General features: G+C 38.6%; 1 protein-coding gene across 3 annotated transcripts in view; it reads left to right on the forward strand.

Moving 5' to 3' along the window:
* vps13b (vacuolar protein sorting 13 homolog B) overlaps positions 1–18,503 on the forward strand; it is a 349,203-nt gene that overhangs the window by 330,049 nt on the left and 651 nt on the right. For all 3 annotated transcript variants that reach the window (XM_077574861.1, XM_077574863.1, XM_077574862.1), the window contains 12 exons: positions 153–280; positions 356–552; positions 1,083–1,201; positions 1,623–2,073; positions 2,446–2,607; positions 2,706–2,934; positions 9,481–9,657; positions 9,728–9,898; positions 12,108–12,284; positions 15,919–16,021; positions 18,105–18,273; positions 18,358–18,438. In XM_077574861.1, the coding sequence (XP_077430987.1) occupies positions 153–280; positions 356–552; positions 1,083–1,201; positions 1,623–2,073; positions 2,446–2,607; positions 2,706–2,934; positions 9,481–9,657; positions 9,728–9,898; positions 12,108–12,284; positions 15,919–16,021; positions 18,105–18,273; positions 18,358–18,438 (2,164 nt within the window). The remainder of the gene's footprint in view (positions 1–152; positions 281–355; positions 553–1,082; positions 1,202–1,622; positions 2,074–2,445; positions 2,608–2,705; positions 2,935–9,480; positions 9,658–9,727; positions 9,899–12,107; positions 12,285–15,918; positions 16,022–18,104; positions 18,274–18,357; positions 18,439–18,503) is intronic.

The raw sequence follows: 18,503 nt of genomic DNA on the forward strand, positions 1-18,503 counted from the left end.
TTTGTAGCTTGCTAAGCAACAGTAATGAAACAAAAAAAAAGAGCATTCCCACTTTCAGTTCTATTTCTTTTACTATTTCTCTTTTATTGTGTAGCTATGAGACGGCTATAATCTTTATCATGGGTTTCTTTATTTGTATTTGAATTTTCCAGGGCCATAGTCTTGACGTACCAGGAGCACCTTGGAGTGACATACATTACTCTAAATGAAGATCCTTGCCCTCCCATGCTGGTTCACAACAAATGTCCCATCCAACTTTTGCTTAAGGAGAACGTCAAAGGTGAGAAGGAAAGTCTACGTATAGCTCTTTGAATTGCGGAGATATGACTAAATATTTGAACTTCATCTTTTACAGAATCTCCAAGGACTGAGGTGTTCTGTTGTCCTCTTCCTGCAAAAAGCTCCGTGCACCACGAGCTCTACCATCACTTTTCGAATTTCCCCGACTGCCGGCAGAGAGAAGCACTGCCCACCCTGTTGCTAAAAAGCACGGCAGATGTCGGCAGCACAGACTGGACAAACCCCATTGACATCAATTGCCCTGGTACTCAGGTAAAAAATAATAATAAATGTTGCTTTGAGGGAGTTGTGTTGCAAGTCTTCTTACATGCTTCAAGGTATATGTGATAACACACTGAGATTATACAGTGCAAGAGGTGCTTCCATGTAATGGCAATTGAAACGTTTTAAAGTTTGTCTGGTCAGCTGGTCAGGGATTAGAGTAACCAGGAAAGTACGTCATGTTTGGTGTTGTGTCTAGCCAGCCGCAGGTTGGGGTTGAGGCTGAGGCCGCGCTTCTCTGGTTACTACGGGGTCCTCATCTGACCTCTGTGCTACGGGTGGGAGGTCAAAGTTCAGGCTTGTTATGACTGCTGGGTGAAGTGTTCAGTGGGCTATTCGTTTTGTCACATGAGGAGTTGATCAAGTTGATCTGGGGGAGGGATGGAGGTTAAAATCTGACACGTGCGTGTTCGGGAACACATCTGTGAAAAGAATGTTTGGATAGTTCTTGGTGAAATCTGTTGATTTGTTATGCTGATAATAAATAGTTTTGCATTAACTATTTTTTGCCTTTTGTTCAGGTGGTGTTCCTGCCAGGTTTTGGTTGTCTCTACATTGATGTGGGATATGAGAGAGGAACCTTGGTTCTGTCTCTGTCACCAGAGGGCGGTGTCGATTCTGTAATCAACCAACACAACAGGTATGTCTGCAGGGACACTTGCTTGATGATGTGTCTTTCAACTATAAGACCCAAAAGAACCTAGGTGACCTCAATCTGCCGTTTCTATGCAGAAGTCATGAATAGACGTGACATACAAAGTGCCATCTTTTCCACCACGGGAGAGGAAGAAAAGCCTGCTGAGTTACAATGATGTTGTTTCAGAACATGTCTCTTCCAGATTTATTCCATTACATCAACACAAAACATCATTCAAGTTTGAATAGCCGGAGATTTATGTGATTAAATATCAGGTTAATGTAAGCAAATGACATCAGACAGTGTTTGTTGTTATGCTCTGTTGGTAGGAAACTCACTTCGATTATGCTCTGTAAACAACCTGAATGCTTTAATTAATCCGTTTGAATGTGAAATCATTGTCTCACTCCTCTTTTTTTTTCAGGTCAACCAAGCTGTCCTTAACTGTCCTTCTGAGTGAGGCCAGCGTAGTGTTGAGTGATGACATCACCAGCCCTTCAGGTTCTGTGGAGCTGCTAAGACTCACACTGACCAACATCTTCCTCAGACTGGCCCCAGCGCCCACCTCCCTGCCCCCCGAGTTGACCCTCGAGCCCGGAGCGGCCACGGACTCCATTTTCCCTCTGATGCCCGACGCCTCGCTGATCGAGGTTTACTGCTTGTGCCTGCAAGTGGACAACCAGCTGTACAACCGCGCAAGCTTCCACTTCCCCGTGCTGCTGTGCCAAGAGCAGAGAGGAGTGGCGGAACCCGCGAATCAGTGGGGTAACCATGGCATTCCCACTGAGACGCCCGAACTCCTGGAGGAGTTTAAACGTTCTTGCTTTCTTCAGCTGAGGCTGATCCTGGCTGCGGACAATTGCACTCTGGAAGAGGTTGGATTTAATTCTGAACATCTTGTAAAAGCATGTGCTAATGCAGCGTACCCCCACATACTCGCAACTCACTCATCCGTGATTTAAAAAAAAAAAATATATATATATATATTTTTTTTTTTTTTTATAGCATCAGTTGTTATTCATGGCTGGGCTGGGTCCTTATCCTCCAAGAATTGTGGGAGTTTTTTGTTTTTTTTACTGTACACACATACCAATATTGGGACAAATTGGAGCCTTTTTCCTCCTTTCAGTCAGCAACTGCCCGATTGTTGGATGTCTGTAAAAATGATCCTGAGCAATCAAACTAAATCTATGTGTAGCCTGCTTTATTGTATCTCAAGTCTTAAAACTACTTTGTGTCCTCCACAGGTCAACTTCCAGGTCCAGCCTGCTCGAGTGTACCTTGAAGATACATTTGTTTACTATGTGAAAACTCTGTTCCACACCTTCATTCCTGATTCTGCCATTGCCTCAGTGAAGCCTCAAAAGTGTAAGGTTGAGTCTGGATCAGCCCCCACCATCCCTGAGCAGGTACATAAATCATAACATAAGAGTTGGAATGAGATGAGATGAGACAATGTAGGCCGTTATGCAGTAATGTCATGCTGTGTAAATGAAATGTCCTGTAGGTGCTTCAGTCGATGCAGGCGCTGGTCCGGCCTGTGCGTCTGCAGAGGTTGACTATTCAGCCGATCAACCTGCTGGTCAGCATCCACGCATCTCTCAAGCTCTACATTGCTTCAGACCACACTCCTCTAGCCTTCTCCCTGTTTGAGAGAGGGCCGCTCTGCACGACAGCCAGACAGCTGGTCCACGCTCTGGCTATGCATTACGCTGCTGGGGCCCTCTTCAGAGCCGGTATGTAGCACAATAGTTGTGTTTCTGTCATTTTCATTACTGCCACCTACAGGACAAGAGTGGGACAATAAACCGTTGCGTTACGATCATTTCAAATCAAATGAGTCAATTGTTTGGGCTTTGATGGACGTCTCGGACATGTTGACAAATTTGTATTGAGGCAGCTTTCTAGTTTTGCTACTGCAGGGGTGTCAAACTCAATGTAATCCCATTGGACTCATAGAAGTAAGGGTTGCCATCAGGAGTACAATTATACTCAGTGTAGCCCAGTGCTCTGCAACCTGCGGCTCTGGAGCCACATGTGGCTCTTTAGTCCCTCTTGTGTAGCACCTTGTGGATCTCTCAAAAAAAAAGATGTGTTGAAATGATTAATATTTTACATACTGTACTGTATTTATTTTTTGAATTTAATATTATTTAAATTAATTGAATTAGAATTTTTTTAAATGAATAATTAATTATTCAAAAAAAATTCAACATTTGTAAGCTGTCAGAAAAGTAGATGAGAAAGTTTTAAAAAATTACCCTAAAAATCTCCAAAATGTGACCATAAAATGTCACAAAAGGAAGAGAAAAAGCAGAAAATTACCATAAAATGTCCATGAAATTGCCAAAAATGTCAAAGAATTGAATAAAAGGCCAGAAAAGAAAAAGTTTAAACAGTAACCATTAAATTTCCAAAAGCAAAAGAAGAAATCCCTAAAATTACCATAAAATATCCGCAAAATTGCCCAAAAAAAGTCTAAAAATTTATTTAAGAAAAGTTGAAAAGAAAATGTTCAAAAAGTAATTGTAAAATGTCCAAAAACTAAAGTAATCCATAAAATTACCATGAAATGTCTTTGGAATTGCCAAAAATCTGAAAACTTGTTTCTTTTAGAAAAAAAAAAAGTAGAAAAGAAAATGTTTAAAAAGTATTTATAAAATGTCCAAAAACTAAAGATTTCCCACAAATTGCCATAAAATATCTGCAAAATTGCCACAAAAAAAGTCAAAAAATTTATTTAAGACAAGGCCGGAAAGAAAATGTTCAAAAAGTATTTGTAAAATGTCCGAAAACAAAAGAAGAAGTCCATAAAATTACCATGAAATGTCTTTGGAATTGCCAAAAATCTGAAAATGTATTTCTTTTGGGGGGAAAAAGGCAGAAAAGAAAGCGTTTGAAAAGAAGCTACAAAATGTATAATATGTTCAAAAAGTAATTGTAAAATGTCCAAAAACAAAAGAAGAAATCACAAAAATTACCATGAAATGTTCGCAAAATTGCCCAAAATGTCAGAAAATTGATAGCAAAAAAGGCAGAACAAAATATTAAAAAGATAGCCATAAAATATATAACAATAAGGAAGAAGAAGGGCAGAAATTGACCAAAACAAGTCCATTAAATTGCCAAAAATGTAAAAAATTTGACGGAACAGCAGAAAAGTCTAAAAATTTATGAAAAGTCTGAAAAATTACCAATAAAATCCAAAAATGGAAGACGAACAGTAGAAGAAATTGAATCTCTACATATTGGATGCTGTATATTTTTATGTTATCATGCAGTTTCTTTCATCACAATGATCAAATGTTTTTTGCAGTTCCAGATAGATATTTTGTTATTTGTTTGGCCTAAAATGGCTCTTTTGACAGGAAAGGTTGCTGACCCCGTATAAGAGTAACAGTGCTCAACACAATAGAGAAAACAGCCTTTGAAAATCAAGATTTGTATCCATTGCTTGGTGAACACAAGAAGAATGTACACAATTTCAATGATTAGATAAGATTTTTTTTTAAGTATATCAAAATTTAGATTTGATTTAGTTTAATTGGTGTTTAATTTAATTCTCATTATTCAACATTAAATGAATGTACAGTGAACCCTTAAATGCTTATACAGGGTTATAAGGAAAGGGTAAGAGTAAATAAGTTAGTCATTATTTCTACTCCTTTTCGAATCAAGTTTATTTATTTTTTTCAATTTAATCCGTTTTGTTGGTTTTATGTCATTTTCACACATTTTAGATAAAGAATTCATTTATTCATATTTGTAGTACTGCTTTCCCAAATTCAGCAATTATTGCTTTGTCGCCATCTTGTGGCATCTTGCTGCCAAGAAACTATGTTGAAGTGGGCTTAGCAACTTAACTGAGACAAAAATTGTGCTTTCCTTTCCTCCAATGATGAAATAAGCCATATCTGTGAGGGGAATGTCATATTGTGAAACAAAAATCAAGTTGTTCTCGCAAATGACTTGGGTGGTATACTCATTTATGTTGAGCACTAAACTGCCCACCATATAATTTTCCATTTTCATCTCTTCGCTGCATAATTTTAGTTTCTTGGGGACGAATACAATGATATAGTAAACAATTCTCTCTCCGCCATCTAAAAAAATCCACTGCTTTTTCCATGCATTGCAGGTGTTCATAATTTTGGTCCAAGACATTTCTTCAAATATATCTTATTTAGGGTTTGTGTCATGCAATGATTTAATAGTACCTAAAAGCTCCATCCTCTGTAATGCACAAACCAGAGTCAACTCCACGGATAAAAATTGCCAGCTGTGCAGTGTCGGTCATGCCAGTGCTCTCGTCCACAGTAAGGGAATACGTGATGATGTCTTCCCTTTTCCATCACCTGTAATTGTAAATCAATGACAAGATCGCATATCCAATCAGCGTCAGTGTTTCTGCCGAGGCTTACATCAGAAAATGTTAGCTGTTCTCGATGTGGGTTACTCTTTAGCTCCAGTGTTCCTTTGTGGACTTGACGTGAGATCTCTTGCTTTTCGACTCGCTTCCACATTCCAAGAACATCAATTTTGGCTTCATTGAAGGCAATCGCTATAGAAAAGGACAGGATGCAATTATCCTGCAAATCCAATCTCAGAACACCTCAAATGAGCTTGAAACAATTGGAAGTGGGGCCGAACGCGGCGCACGGGCCTTGAGTTTGACATGTCTTCTCTCGAGGCAAGAAAGGAAGCAAAATGTGAATCCCTTCATGCCCTGGCAAAAGGCCTCCCTGTGTTTGACAGATTACTTGTGATACATGATGGTTAATCTGAGCAGTCACCATGCAGAAGTCTGGCGATCAGGTCTGACTGTAGAAAGCCTCTGGCCCGTGCGTTTGTCCTCTCTCGTCGAAGCCTCCACATGTGGTCTGATTTAACCCATCATTTCCACATCAGAAATTATTGTTCTGGCTGGGTTCTTCCTTTTCCGCTGTGTTTCATCACAGCCCTGCTTTCTGCTTGTATTTCAACACCTCGCCATGTTCTCCACTTCCTGAGTCATCATTAGGCTGGGCAAGCATTGCATTCTGGGACTGATTAGCTTCAGGATGTATAATACTACATTTAAACATGCACACGGCGTAGGCATATGGATATCATGCACATGCTTGTACGTATGTCCAATGGGTGTATTTTTGTGTGCATGAGAGCGTGTATCCCGAGAAGATTTCATAAGTCTACATGCTGCTGTTCAATTGCCAGGTTTTTGTCAGATTTTTTTTTTCTCTCCATTAATATTATTTGTATTTTTTTTTTTTTAGGGGGGAAAAAAGCAGAAAAGAAAACGTTTAAAAAGTAGCTATAAAATGTCCAAAAACAAAAAACTTTCCCACAAATTACCATAAAATGTCCGCAAAATTGCCTAAAATGTCAGAAAACTGATAGCAAAAAAGGCGGAACCAAATGTCAAAAAGATAGCCCTAAAATATATATATTATATTATATATTATATTATTATATTATATATAAAATATATATTTTTATATTTTTGTGTTATCATGCAGTTTCCTTCATCACAATGATCAAATGCTTTTTTGCGGCTCCAGATAGATATTTTGTTATTTTTTTGGCCTAAATTGGCTCTTTTGACAGGAAAGGTTGCTGACCCCTTGTGTAGCTGTAACACAAGAACAATGTACACAATTTCAATTATATTAATATTAATAACGCCATTCAAAATTGATATATTTTTGCTTTTATTGATATTTTTATGTTTGTATTCGTAATGCAGCTGCAGTGCACAGCGGGCGCGCTGCACAGCAATGTATGGTATCAATTAAGTATCGCGATACCACTTAATGGATCGATACTGCGGATCGTGTGAACAAGCATCGCGATATATTAACAAACAATAAGTATTATTGTTGTCTGAACGTGCATTGGAATTATTTTTGAATAAATAAAACCTTTAAATAAATGTTTGTTGGCTTTATTAGATTAAAATCGATTAAAATCGTAATCGTCTTGAAAGACTGAAAAAAATCTAGATTTATTTTTGGGCCACAAGGCCCAGCCTTATTTCCAAGGCATTAAATATACGATGCAACACATTGAAGAAGAAGCCATCAGGGGAGAAAATATGGCAAAACAGTGACATTACCAAGAACCGAAAGTTTTCTTCTTGTAAAACTGGCCAGGGGGGCCGTCAAGAGGCTGACAGCAACATTGAAGGTTGCACTTTTTGGCCAAATTTCCAAAAGCTTGCATCAAACACAACGCTGCTCATCACAAAAAAAAAAATGCTACAATGAAGGCATCAGTGATAATTTTGTTGATTTTGTTCATGAAAATTAAAATAGAAGTCATTCATGGAGACGATGACGATAACTAAATTGTTTGACAATTTCCTCTAATTACCTCTAATTGCACAATCCCTGGCATTACTACATTACAACGTAAGACAAAGATAATGACATTCAAACATTCCCCTTTTTCTTTTTCACTGAATGCTTCAGCGTGTTCCACATACCTCGAGCGTTCAAACAATTCCATGCACCCAACTTTGTGGGAACAGTTTGGAGCTGGCCCTTTCCTGTTCCAACATCTGGTGTGGATGGACTTGACTGGCCTGCACAGAGTCCTGACCTCAACCCGATAGAACACCTTTGAAATGAATGAGGGCGGAGACTGACAAACCAGGCCTTCTCATTCAACATCAGTGTGTGACCTCACAATTGCGCTTCTGGAAAAATAGTCCAAAATTCCCATAAACACACTCCGAAATCTTGTGGACTTCCTTCCCAGAAGAGATGATAACTGCCAAAGGTAGACCAGCGTCATGTTGAACTCTAAACATTAAGAATTGGATGTCACTTAACTCATTTGCCCCCAAAAACGTATAAAAACGTTCTGTTTTCAATATTGCCATGGTCCCAAAAACGTACAGTATATGTTTTTTTAAAAAAATTTTATGCTAGAGCATTCAGTAGACTTTGATGCAGCCTCTGACCTGAAGAAGTCGCTTAAAGCAATGGTAGTTATTACAAAAAACGGCCAGCAGGTGGCAGCAGAGTATAAGAGATCAACCAGTGCCATGTTGCAAAAAAGCTCTTTTCCCCAGTGTTTTCAACAAATTTTTGAACAACGATGAAAGCTATATTCTAATGCTAATTGTTGCAAAACGGAAACAGATACAAACTACAGGTACTTTTTTTCCTGATTGAAGAAGAGACTCTAATCTTTCTTTTGGTAGCTTCCATATAGCAATAGAACACAATATTTTGTGGGCAAAATCAGTCAAAATCCAGTCAATGAGTTAAGTACATATGTGCCAATACGTTTGGCAATATATTGTACGTTTCTTTTTTTAAGCAGTTGCACAGGAAAGGTCATATAATGGTTGGGAAAACATTTGAAATGATTTAGATTGTTAGTTTTTTTTATTTAAAAAAAAAACCTAGCCTTTAAATAGGGGTGTGTAAACTTTTTATATCACTGTGTAATTGTGTAATGCCACTGTAAATTGTAACTCCAATCTAGTGCTTCACTAAAACCACTGCAAAACTATTTAAAACAACATGGACCTCGAGGCCTCTGACTGAACTGAAGTCGGCAAGAAATGTCCATTTGTTTTTTTACAACATTTTAGGCATTGTGCGATTGTCACTGAGCCATAAATAAAGACATCCTCAAAAGCGGATTCGGAAGATAGTATATTATACCGCTGGATGCTTTGTACTTGGAACTTGTATGTGTAATGATAGAGTTAACAATGTAGATATAAAATCAGGATGTCAAACATTTTTGTAGCGAGAGCCTCACACGCTATAAAGTTCTTTTGGCAGGAAACTATTAAAGCACTCCGGAGGCTTGTTTGTGAGCAGGTGCTGCTGGTTTATTTTCGCATTGTGGCTTCCACTAAGATCACATCCTACACTTCTGTTTGGGGCGAAAATATTGGGACATCAGGCCATTACACATACAGTCACTCAGTATGGCTTTGGGGAATTCATCCTACAACAATTTTTGTCTCTTTGTTCCGGAAGAACATTTACTGTATGTAACCGTTTCCAGGACATAATGAGTTTTTTAATTCATCCATCTTGTGTGCAGAGGTGGCAAATCCAAAAAACTGCCACAGTTTAGCTTCATCCCCTTGTGCTAGCTAGCTTCCTAGCAGATAACCAAGCACCCGGGACCTAGCTAGGTAGCTCGCTAGCTAGCACGTGGGGCTAAAGCCATACTGTGGCAGGGTTTTTACTTTTTGTACCCGAATTTGCCACCTCTGCTTGTGTGTAACAAAACTCAAATCACATTTCCTTGTGTGTTAGGCTGGGTTGTGGGTTCTTTGGAGATCCTGGGAAGTCCTGCCAGCCTGGTGCGCAGCATCGGTAATGGCGTGTCCGATTTCTTCCGTTTGCCGTACGAGGGTCTGACACGCGGACCCGGCGCTTTTGTTAGCGGCGTCTCCAGGGGAACCACGTCTTTCGTCAAGCACATCTCAAAAGGTGACGTGAATGTTCGGGACGCTTTTATTTTCATTTCAAATGTTTTGATCGTTCAAATGTGCCCACGCAGGCACCCTGACGTCCATCACCAACTTGGCCACCAGCCTGGCCAGAAACATGGATCGTCTTTCTCTGGATGAGGAGCACTACACCAGGCAGGAAGAGTGGAGACGGCAGTTACCGGAGAATCTGGGGGACGGGCTCAGGCAGGGGCTGTCGCGACTTGGCATTAGTTTGTTAGGTATGGAGATTGGACACACCTCAAAGTGGTGCCAAAATGCACATATTCATGGCACAGCATTTTGCAAATTTGTTTATTCACTTTTTTTTTTTATTAACATAAAAACTGAAAGTTTGTATTTTTCTTTTTTTGTGGCGAATTACTGCCTACACTCTGTATGTACTGTATGGTACGTACTTTGGTAGAACAAGTCTCAGGTCACCGTGGCTCAGATTTCTCGCTGCTACAAAAGCCTTAACAAAAACTTGCGTTACTAAATTTTCAACAGAAAATATTCTGAAAGTAAAGGAGTATAATGTACAAATGTAAAGTAATATGAAGCAGAGAAATATATATATATATATATATATATATATATATATATATATATATATATATATATATATATATAATATATTGTATTTGAAAAATGGCCTTACTCACCGAAATGTTTTTGAAGGGGATTTGTGAACTACAAAGATGGGAAATCTTGGCCCATTATTTTACCGCATGTACCTTTCATGTAATGTACGTACTAAAAGAGCGTTTTCAAGTAAGCCGTTTACTGTAGTGTATTTGTACCTGTACTGTATTGTTTTAAGATGTTTGGAAGACTTTGAAAGGCTACTAACTCTTTTACTGCCAAACGTTATCCAAAAAACAACCTTGGGAGTGCCAGCCGATTTCGATCATTTTCACTCATCTTTCAAGGTGAACAGAATATTGCGTGCTATGACTACATTAACACAATGAATACCAAAAGAAAGATTAGATTCCATTCTTTCATTAGAAAAAAAAGTATGTTTCTACCTTATTCCGTTCTTCAGTAATCACCATTTGAAATTAGGTAATTTGAGTGACTCAAGCGAAAATAGAAAAAAGTAAGGAATCTTTTTGTCCAAAGATATGACAAAAATATTTTTAGCTCATTCACTGCCATTGACGGTTATAGACGTCAAATGTTCATTTTAACTATTTCTATTAGTTTAACATTTTTTTCCACTTTTGTTAACAAGAGTATAAAAACCTATAATTTTTTTATTGTATGTTTAGAACAGATATAACATTTGTGATTAATCGTGAGTTAACTCGTCATGCAATTAATTACGATTAAAAATTGACGCTCCTAATTTTTAATCATCTTTTCTTAGTTTTTTAAAATCGTGTCAGGTGATTAACAAAATGTAATTAATTATTGACTTCAATAGTTAACTCACGATTAATCAGAAATGTTATATCTGTTCTAAATGTACAATAAAAAAAATTCTAGGTTTTCATACTCTTGTTAACAAAAGTGAAAAAAAATGTTAAACTAATAGAAATAGTTCAAATGAATTTTTAACGTCAATAGCCGTCAATGGCAGTGAATGAGTTAGTTAAGTGGCGCTCTGTGAATTAGATTTAATGTGACAAACGCTTTGATCATTCGCGTAATTCATCGGGATTTTAGTATACGTCATTAACGTTTTTGCGGGTAAAGTAAATTAGTAAAAAAAAAATAGGGGTGTCAGGCAATTAAAAATTGTTATCTCAATTAATCGCATGACTTCAACAGTTAACTCAAGATTAATTGCAAATTTTACATCTCTTCTAAATGTACAATAAAATGTTTTCTACGTTTTCATACTCTTGCATCTTTTAGTCATTGATACAGTGATTTCATAATAATTCGTAAAATTTTGTTAAAATTAAAAAGATGTACTGTACTGTAAAAAACGATTGTGATATTGATTTGTGTAGAGGTCATTTTTCATTTGAAAGACGTTGGTGACAGCTCAGTGCATTTTCCTTTTCATATTAAGAGCTATCTAATCTTTAACATGAATTAACTTGAAAAAATTCTGCACATTTTTAAAATTGTAAAGTACAACTTGACCCCAGTCTCCACAAATATATGCATTATTATTACATTTATTACTGCTAAATTTTGACATGGACATGTCTGCTTCGTTGCAACTGGAATTCCCCCAGTACAGGCTTTCCAAGTAAGGGGCGGTCATTAATGGTGTGTTAAAAAAAAAATTGTGATGTTAAAAGAACTTAAACCCCTGCTATTAAAAACGTGTTTTGGCATCATAGTTTTGTCATATACGTGGATGTATGTTCTTAATGCCGCATTATTTAACAAAGCACTTGACATTGCTCAAAGTCAACTGCCCTAATTAGGACAAGCCGTAGAGAAAATGAGAAGATGAGTTCTAAGACTAAATCCTGTTTGTTTTTGTTTCAGGCGCAATAGCGGGCATCGTGGACCAGCCCATGCAGAATTTCCAAAGGAACTGGGAGATGCAGAGCACAGCTGGTAGCAAAGCCAAAGGCGTCATCTCTGGCATGGGGAAGGGAATTGTGGGGGTTTTCACCAAGCCCATTGGAGGAGCAGCTGAACTGGTTTCCCAGACTGGATATGGTGCGTTCAAAGCTTTGTTTGAAACAAATAAATAAATAAGGTTGTTTTTTTTTGTCATGGTGTTTAACAGTCACACCAAACATGAAACATGAAAGCTAAGCGTATGAAGAGCTCAGTTCAACATGTATCGTGCAGTGCTTGTTTGTTTTTGTTTTTTGAGTATTACATTTCCATACGCATTTCCATATAGACATGATTGACCCTTGTGGCTGTTTGAGCCAGCAGGGAGGCCGAGTTGAGCAAGTCAGCAGGTGGTGTGTTTTGGCAACTCTCATGTTATTGCCCCTGCACACTGCTAATGCGGTGAACCGCTGCCCGTCGTCCCCGAGCCAGCCTGGCAGCCTTCTCGCTGACCCTCTGAGCCCAACGCAAACATTATCCTATTGTGTTGGCATTAGCTGGGGATGATCCGCATTGATTTGTGTCATTTCATTGCACTGTCGAAAAGCGCTCTGTATAAACAGTCACTCAGCTCTGCCGCCGAGTACCACTGGAGTGACATCATTAATGGAGCGCTCTGTGTTCTTTATGGCTCTATTTCACTTGATGACTTCACTGGCTCGCCGCTGCCACTCTGCTGACAGAGAGGGCGCGATGAAGGCAAAGCGACCACACGCACATGAAATCATTGGGACATGCGGATGCCAAACTTGTCTTGTTTTCGAGCAGACTGTGAAAGAGGATGTCATATTGCGATGGAAACAAAGGGGGAAAAAATTCCTCGAAAATAATGGAAAGAGAAGTCATCCATTCCAGAGTCGAAAGGTCGGCTTCATAAAACCTTTATGGCAACTTTTAATAACATCTCAAGATCTTAAACTATCATACACATGTAAAATAAGTCAGCCAAAAAAATAGATACAATACATTTCATGCTCTTAACTTACAGTTGATGGTGATGATGACCACGCTGAGGATGACTGCTTGTGATTTTGGCCTTTACTTTCTTACTTGGCCACATTGTAATGAGCAGCCAGGATAGAGACGCGTTTCTGCTTTCTTGCATCGAGGTTTTCATTTGAGAGAGAACAGAACAAAAACTGCTGGGAATTCATCCATTCGATCAAGGATCCACATTGTGATTTCCTAACAATGCTGTATAAGTGATCATTTGAAACACTTAGAGGTTTATAGTAATAGTCTTGCATTTTATTATTTATCTGTTTCAAACATATTGAAATTGTTGATTATTATCGCGAGATTAGATTAACATAAGTGTTTTCTTAATTACACTAGGGATGTAACGATATCCAAACACCACGATACAATATTATCAAGATATTGTGGGGAGGTTGCCGATACAAAAAGTCAGAATTCTGACTTTAATCACAGAATTCTGACTTTAAAGTGACAATTCTCGCTTTATTCTCAGAATACTGACTTTAATCTCAGAATTCTGACTTTAAAGTTAGAATTCTCGCTTTATTCTCAGAATTCTGACTTTAACCACAAAATTCCGTCTTTAAAGTGTCAATTCTTGCTTTATTCTCAGAATTCTGACTTTAACCACAAAATTCCGTCTTTAAAGTGTCAATTCTTGCTTTATTCTCAGAATCCTGACTTTATTCTCAGAATTCTCGCTTCATTCTCAGTGAGAATTCTGACTTTATTCTCAGTGAGAATTCTGACTTATTCTCAGAATTCTCGCTTTATTCTCAGTGAGAATTCTGACTTATATCACAGAATTCTGACTTTAAAGTGAGAATTCTCGCTTTATTCTCAGAATTCTGACTTTAACCACAAAATTCCGTCTTTAAAGTGTCAATTCTTGCTTTATTCTCAGAATCCTGACTTTATTCTCAGAATTCTCGCTTCATTCTCAGTGAGAATTCTGACTTTATTCTCAGTGAGAATTCTGACTTATTCTCAGAATTCTCGCTTTATTCTCAGTGAGAATTCTGACTTATATCACAGAATTCTGACTTTAAAGTGAGAATTCTCGCTTTATTCTCAGAATTCTAACTTTAACCACAAAATTCCGTCTTTAAAGTGTCTATTCTTGCTTTATTCTCAGAATTCTGACTTTATTCTCAGAATTCTCGCTTCATTCTCAGTGAGAATTCTGACTTTATTCTCAGTGAGAATTCTGACTTATTCTCAGTGAGAATTCTGACTTATTCTCAGAATTCTCGCTTTATTCTCAGTGAGAATTCTGACTTATATCACAGAATTCTGACTTTAAAGTGAGAATTATCGCTTTATTCTCAGAATTCTCGCTTTAAAGTGAGAATTCTCGCTTTATTCTCAGAATACTGACTTTAATCTCAGAATTCTGACTTTAAAGTTAGAATTCTCGCTTTATTCTCAGAATTCTGACTTTAACCACAAAATTCCGTCTTTAAAGTGTCAATTCTTGCTTTATTCTCAGAATCCTGACTTTATTCTCAGAATTCTCGCTTCATTCTCAGTGAGAATTCTGACTTATATCACAGAATTCTGACTTTAAAGTGAGAATTCTCGCTTTATTCTCAGAATTCTGACTTTAACCACAAAATTCCGTCTTTAAAGTGTCAATTCTTGCTTTATTCTCAGAATCCTGACTTTATTCTCAGAATTCTCGCTTCATTCTCAGTGAGAATTCTGACTTATATCACAGAATTCTGACTTTAAAGTGAGAATTCTCGCTTTATTCTCAGAATTCTGACTTTAACCACAAAATTCCGTCTTTAAAGTGTCAATTCTTGCTTTATTCTCAGAATCCTGACTTTATTCTCAGAATTCTCGCTTCATTCTCAGTGAGAATTCTGACTTTATTCCCAGTGAGAATTCTGACTTATTCTCAGAATTCTCGCTTTATTCTCAGTGAGAATTCTGACTTATATCACAGAATTCTGACTTTAAAGTGAGAATTCTCGCTTTATTCTCAGAATTCTAACTTTAACCACAAAATTCCGTCTTTAAAGTGTCTATTCTTGCTTTATTCTCAGAATTCTGACTTTATTCTCAGAATTCTCGCTTCATTCTCAGTGAGAATTCTGACTTTATTCTCAGTGAGAATTCTGACTTATTCTCAGTGGGAATTCTGACTTATTCTCAGAATTCTCGCTTTATTCTCAGTGAGAATTCTGACTTATATCACAGAATTCTGACTTTAAAGTGAGAATTATCGCTTTATTCTCAGAATTCTCACTTTATGCCTGAGGAGAAACTGAAATACTTCCAAGATGATCAGATAGGACAACTGTACGAGCTCCTGCTTGAATCCACCAAACCTAATAATCAGTTTAATAATTATTCATTTATTCTCAGAATTCTGACTTTAATCACAGAATTCTGACTTTAAAGTGACAATTATTGCTTTATTCTCAGAATTCTAACTTTCTTCTCAGAATTCTGACTTTCTAACCCCCCCCCCCCACACACACACACACACACACACACAAACACAAAGTAAAGTCTGAATTTTTTCTTTAAAGTCAGAATTCTGAGATTAAAGTTAGAATTCTCACTTTAGAGTCAGAATTCTGAGAAGAAAGTGGGAATCATGCCAGCCGAATTACCACCCCCCCCCCCCTCTTCACTGGCTCTTATTGTCTTATTTGCAAATGTAGATTTGCCTCCATGTTAGAACTTGTGTTCCGTGTGTAGTTGACCTCAACGATATGTGACATGCTTTGCTGTCGTCTCCTCCCAGGTATCCTCCACGGAGCAGGATTGTGGCAGCTTCCTAAGCAACTTTACCTGCCGACAGAGGAGAAATCCGCCGAAGCCCCCAACAGCCATCTGAAATATGTTTGGTATGATTCCCCCCCCCCAAAATGAAATCACATCCCTTGTTCCTGCACACGCCTCGCTGACCGTCTCGAAGCTGCGCGTTTCAAGCGGGACATGTGGGCCTTTGCTTATGTTGGCTCCTCTCCAGAATCTGCCGTTCCTTTTCTCCCACTTACCTTCTCATCATTTTGGCTGTCTTGAAGGGTTCATTAACACCACCCCACTCCCCGAAAAGTCTGTTTGACCTTGATTCCACACATGGTAGCCAGCCTGCCCTCCCTTGTTCTCATCAAGCCATGTTAAAAGGTTTTTGTAAGCAGGCTGCCAAAGCCTGCAGCTCAAAGTTGTGAGCTGTGAGTGGATCCAGAAAGATGCCTTCACGTGGAGGAGGGACACGCCAGATGCGTTGGCGCTCCGTCAACGTGCTTGCATGTTGGACACGGCGGGCGTGGTTACCTTCGGCTTCTGCATGATTGAAATGTGATCAGAGACGCCGCGCTGCATCACATTTTGGCCTTCGTTGCAGCGTTTCCTCTCGGCGGAATGCTTCTAATATTAACAACGTTTATTAGAGGCCCTCGTCTTCGGAGGGGAAGAGCGGATTGCATTTTATAATGAGCTTTCCCCAATGTCTTTTGGTTTCCATAGTTATGAAACACGTATTTTTAATAGCAGCCGTGATGGAAAATGGCAAATCTTAAATTCAATATTCCTTTGGAACATTCCACCTTAGATGTCGACACCAGAGAGGTCAGTGCTATGTAACATTAGTAGAGGGGGGAAAAAAGGATAAAAATACATGAATGCTGAGAGAATTCTCCCTCATGGCGTTCTTGTTTTTGCATTTGCGCTGAAACTGCTTTCCATCAGGTGTCCATCAATTATTTTTACTACTGCAGGTAGCCCAGACACTTGAAGGGTCAGATGCTTGGAGGCCAGTTACATTGAACAGAAATAAACCGTTCTCACATCTGCCGCGCAATCACAGCACCTGCCTTCCAAAAGTAAACACGGCATCCCAAAAACACTCCACATCCTTCACACATTCTTCCCGCATCTGCACATGTGAAATCGGAGACACACGTTGTGTAGACATGTAAATTACAGGACGTATCCAAACACATGTTGTCACTTGTTTGGGTATGTTGAGTGTATTGGGTGGTCTATAGGATGTGTATGTACTACATTTTTTGAACCACAGGAGCACTTGAGATCCTTTAATTTGATCAAATATCAACAGTGCATCTTATAATCGGGGAGTGCCTTATGTGTAAATGGACTTTCCAGTTTGTCGTCTTACTGTAATTCAAATTCCTTTCTATGATGTTTGCTAGCATACCAAAACTTGAACTACTTCCTGTTTCCGTGTCTAAGAATCATGGGAAATGTAGTCCTACTAGCGGTCGCGGGTTCGACCCAAGGCAAGTTGAGCTTTTCTGGTGGCATATTTCCAATGTTATAATGTGGGACCGGACCGGCGCGAGGTAAACAACAGCCATTTGCCGGGCCCGAGCAAAAAAGGTTGGCTGATGGTGAGTGCATTGGATTGTTTACAGCTGTTTAACAGTCAACCAATATAGCATTTAGCATTAGCCAAAGTAATAACACAACCACCAGATTGACTGATGTTCAAACCTTTTTTTTCTACTCAAAGCAACCCCACTGCGTGTAGTTGCACGCCAAACAAATCACTGGAAGCATGTTCTTAACTGGCTTTGTTGCATTTTGATCAAGCGTTAAGACAGATTACCAATAGAGGACCAAAAATGCCAACATTTAAAATAAATAAAAGTGAAAATAAAAACGGATATAATTGAAATATTGAATACAAAAAATAAATATAAATGGAAATAAAAACAATATATAAAAGTAAAAAAAAATACATTAAGAAAAATTGATAAAATAAATAAATAAAAGTAAAAACTGAACTAAAAAATACAAATTGAATAAAATAAATAAAAGTAAAAATTAATACAAAAAAATTAATGAAAGTAGAAATGAATTTTAAAAAATGAATACAATAAATAAGTAGATAAATAAAATAAAAAACGAGATTCATTCATTTTTGGTCCTCCATAACTAACGTCCTCTGCTCTCTGGCCACAGGAAAATGCTGCAGTCTTTAGGTCGACCGGAGCTGCACATGGCCTTGGAGGTGACCATCGTCAGCGGGTCCGGCCAGGAGCATCCTGGATGTTTGCTGCTCACCTCGGAGGTCCTCTTTGTGGTCAGCCTCAGTGAGGACACGCAGCAGCAGGCCTTCCCCATCACGGAGGTGAAGGAACGCATGACTGAAGGAACACTTTCCGTGTGTGTGTGTGGCTGTGCGCACTAAACGTTGCAGCTGTGTCCTTGACAGGTCGAGTGTCAGCAGGAGGCGGGACAACGGGGGCAGCTCACTCTCACGTTGCAGCAGCAGATGGTAGCCACTGACTCAGAGGTGAGAAATTTGTCATCACGTAGATGCGCTAGAACGCCAAAGTTCCTGATTGCACATGCGTTGTC

The sequence above is a fragment of the Vanacampus margaritifer genome, chromosome 9 (genome assembly GCF_051991255.1).
Source record: "Vanacampus margaritifer isolate UIUO_Vmar chromosome 9, RoL_Vmar_1.0, whole genome shotgun sequence".
Classification (NCBI taxonomy): domain Eukaryota; kingdom Metazoa; phylum Chordata; class Actinopteri; order Syngnathiformes; family Syngnathidae; genus Vanacampus; species Vanacampus margaritifer.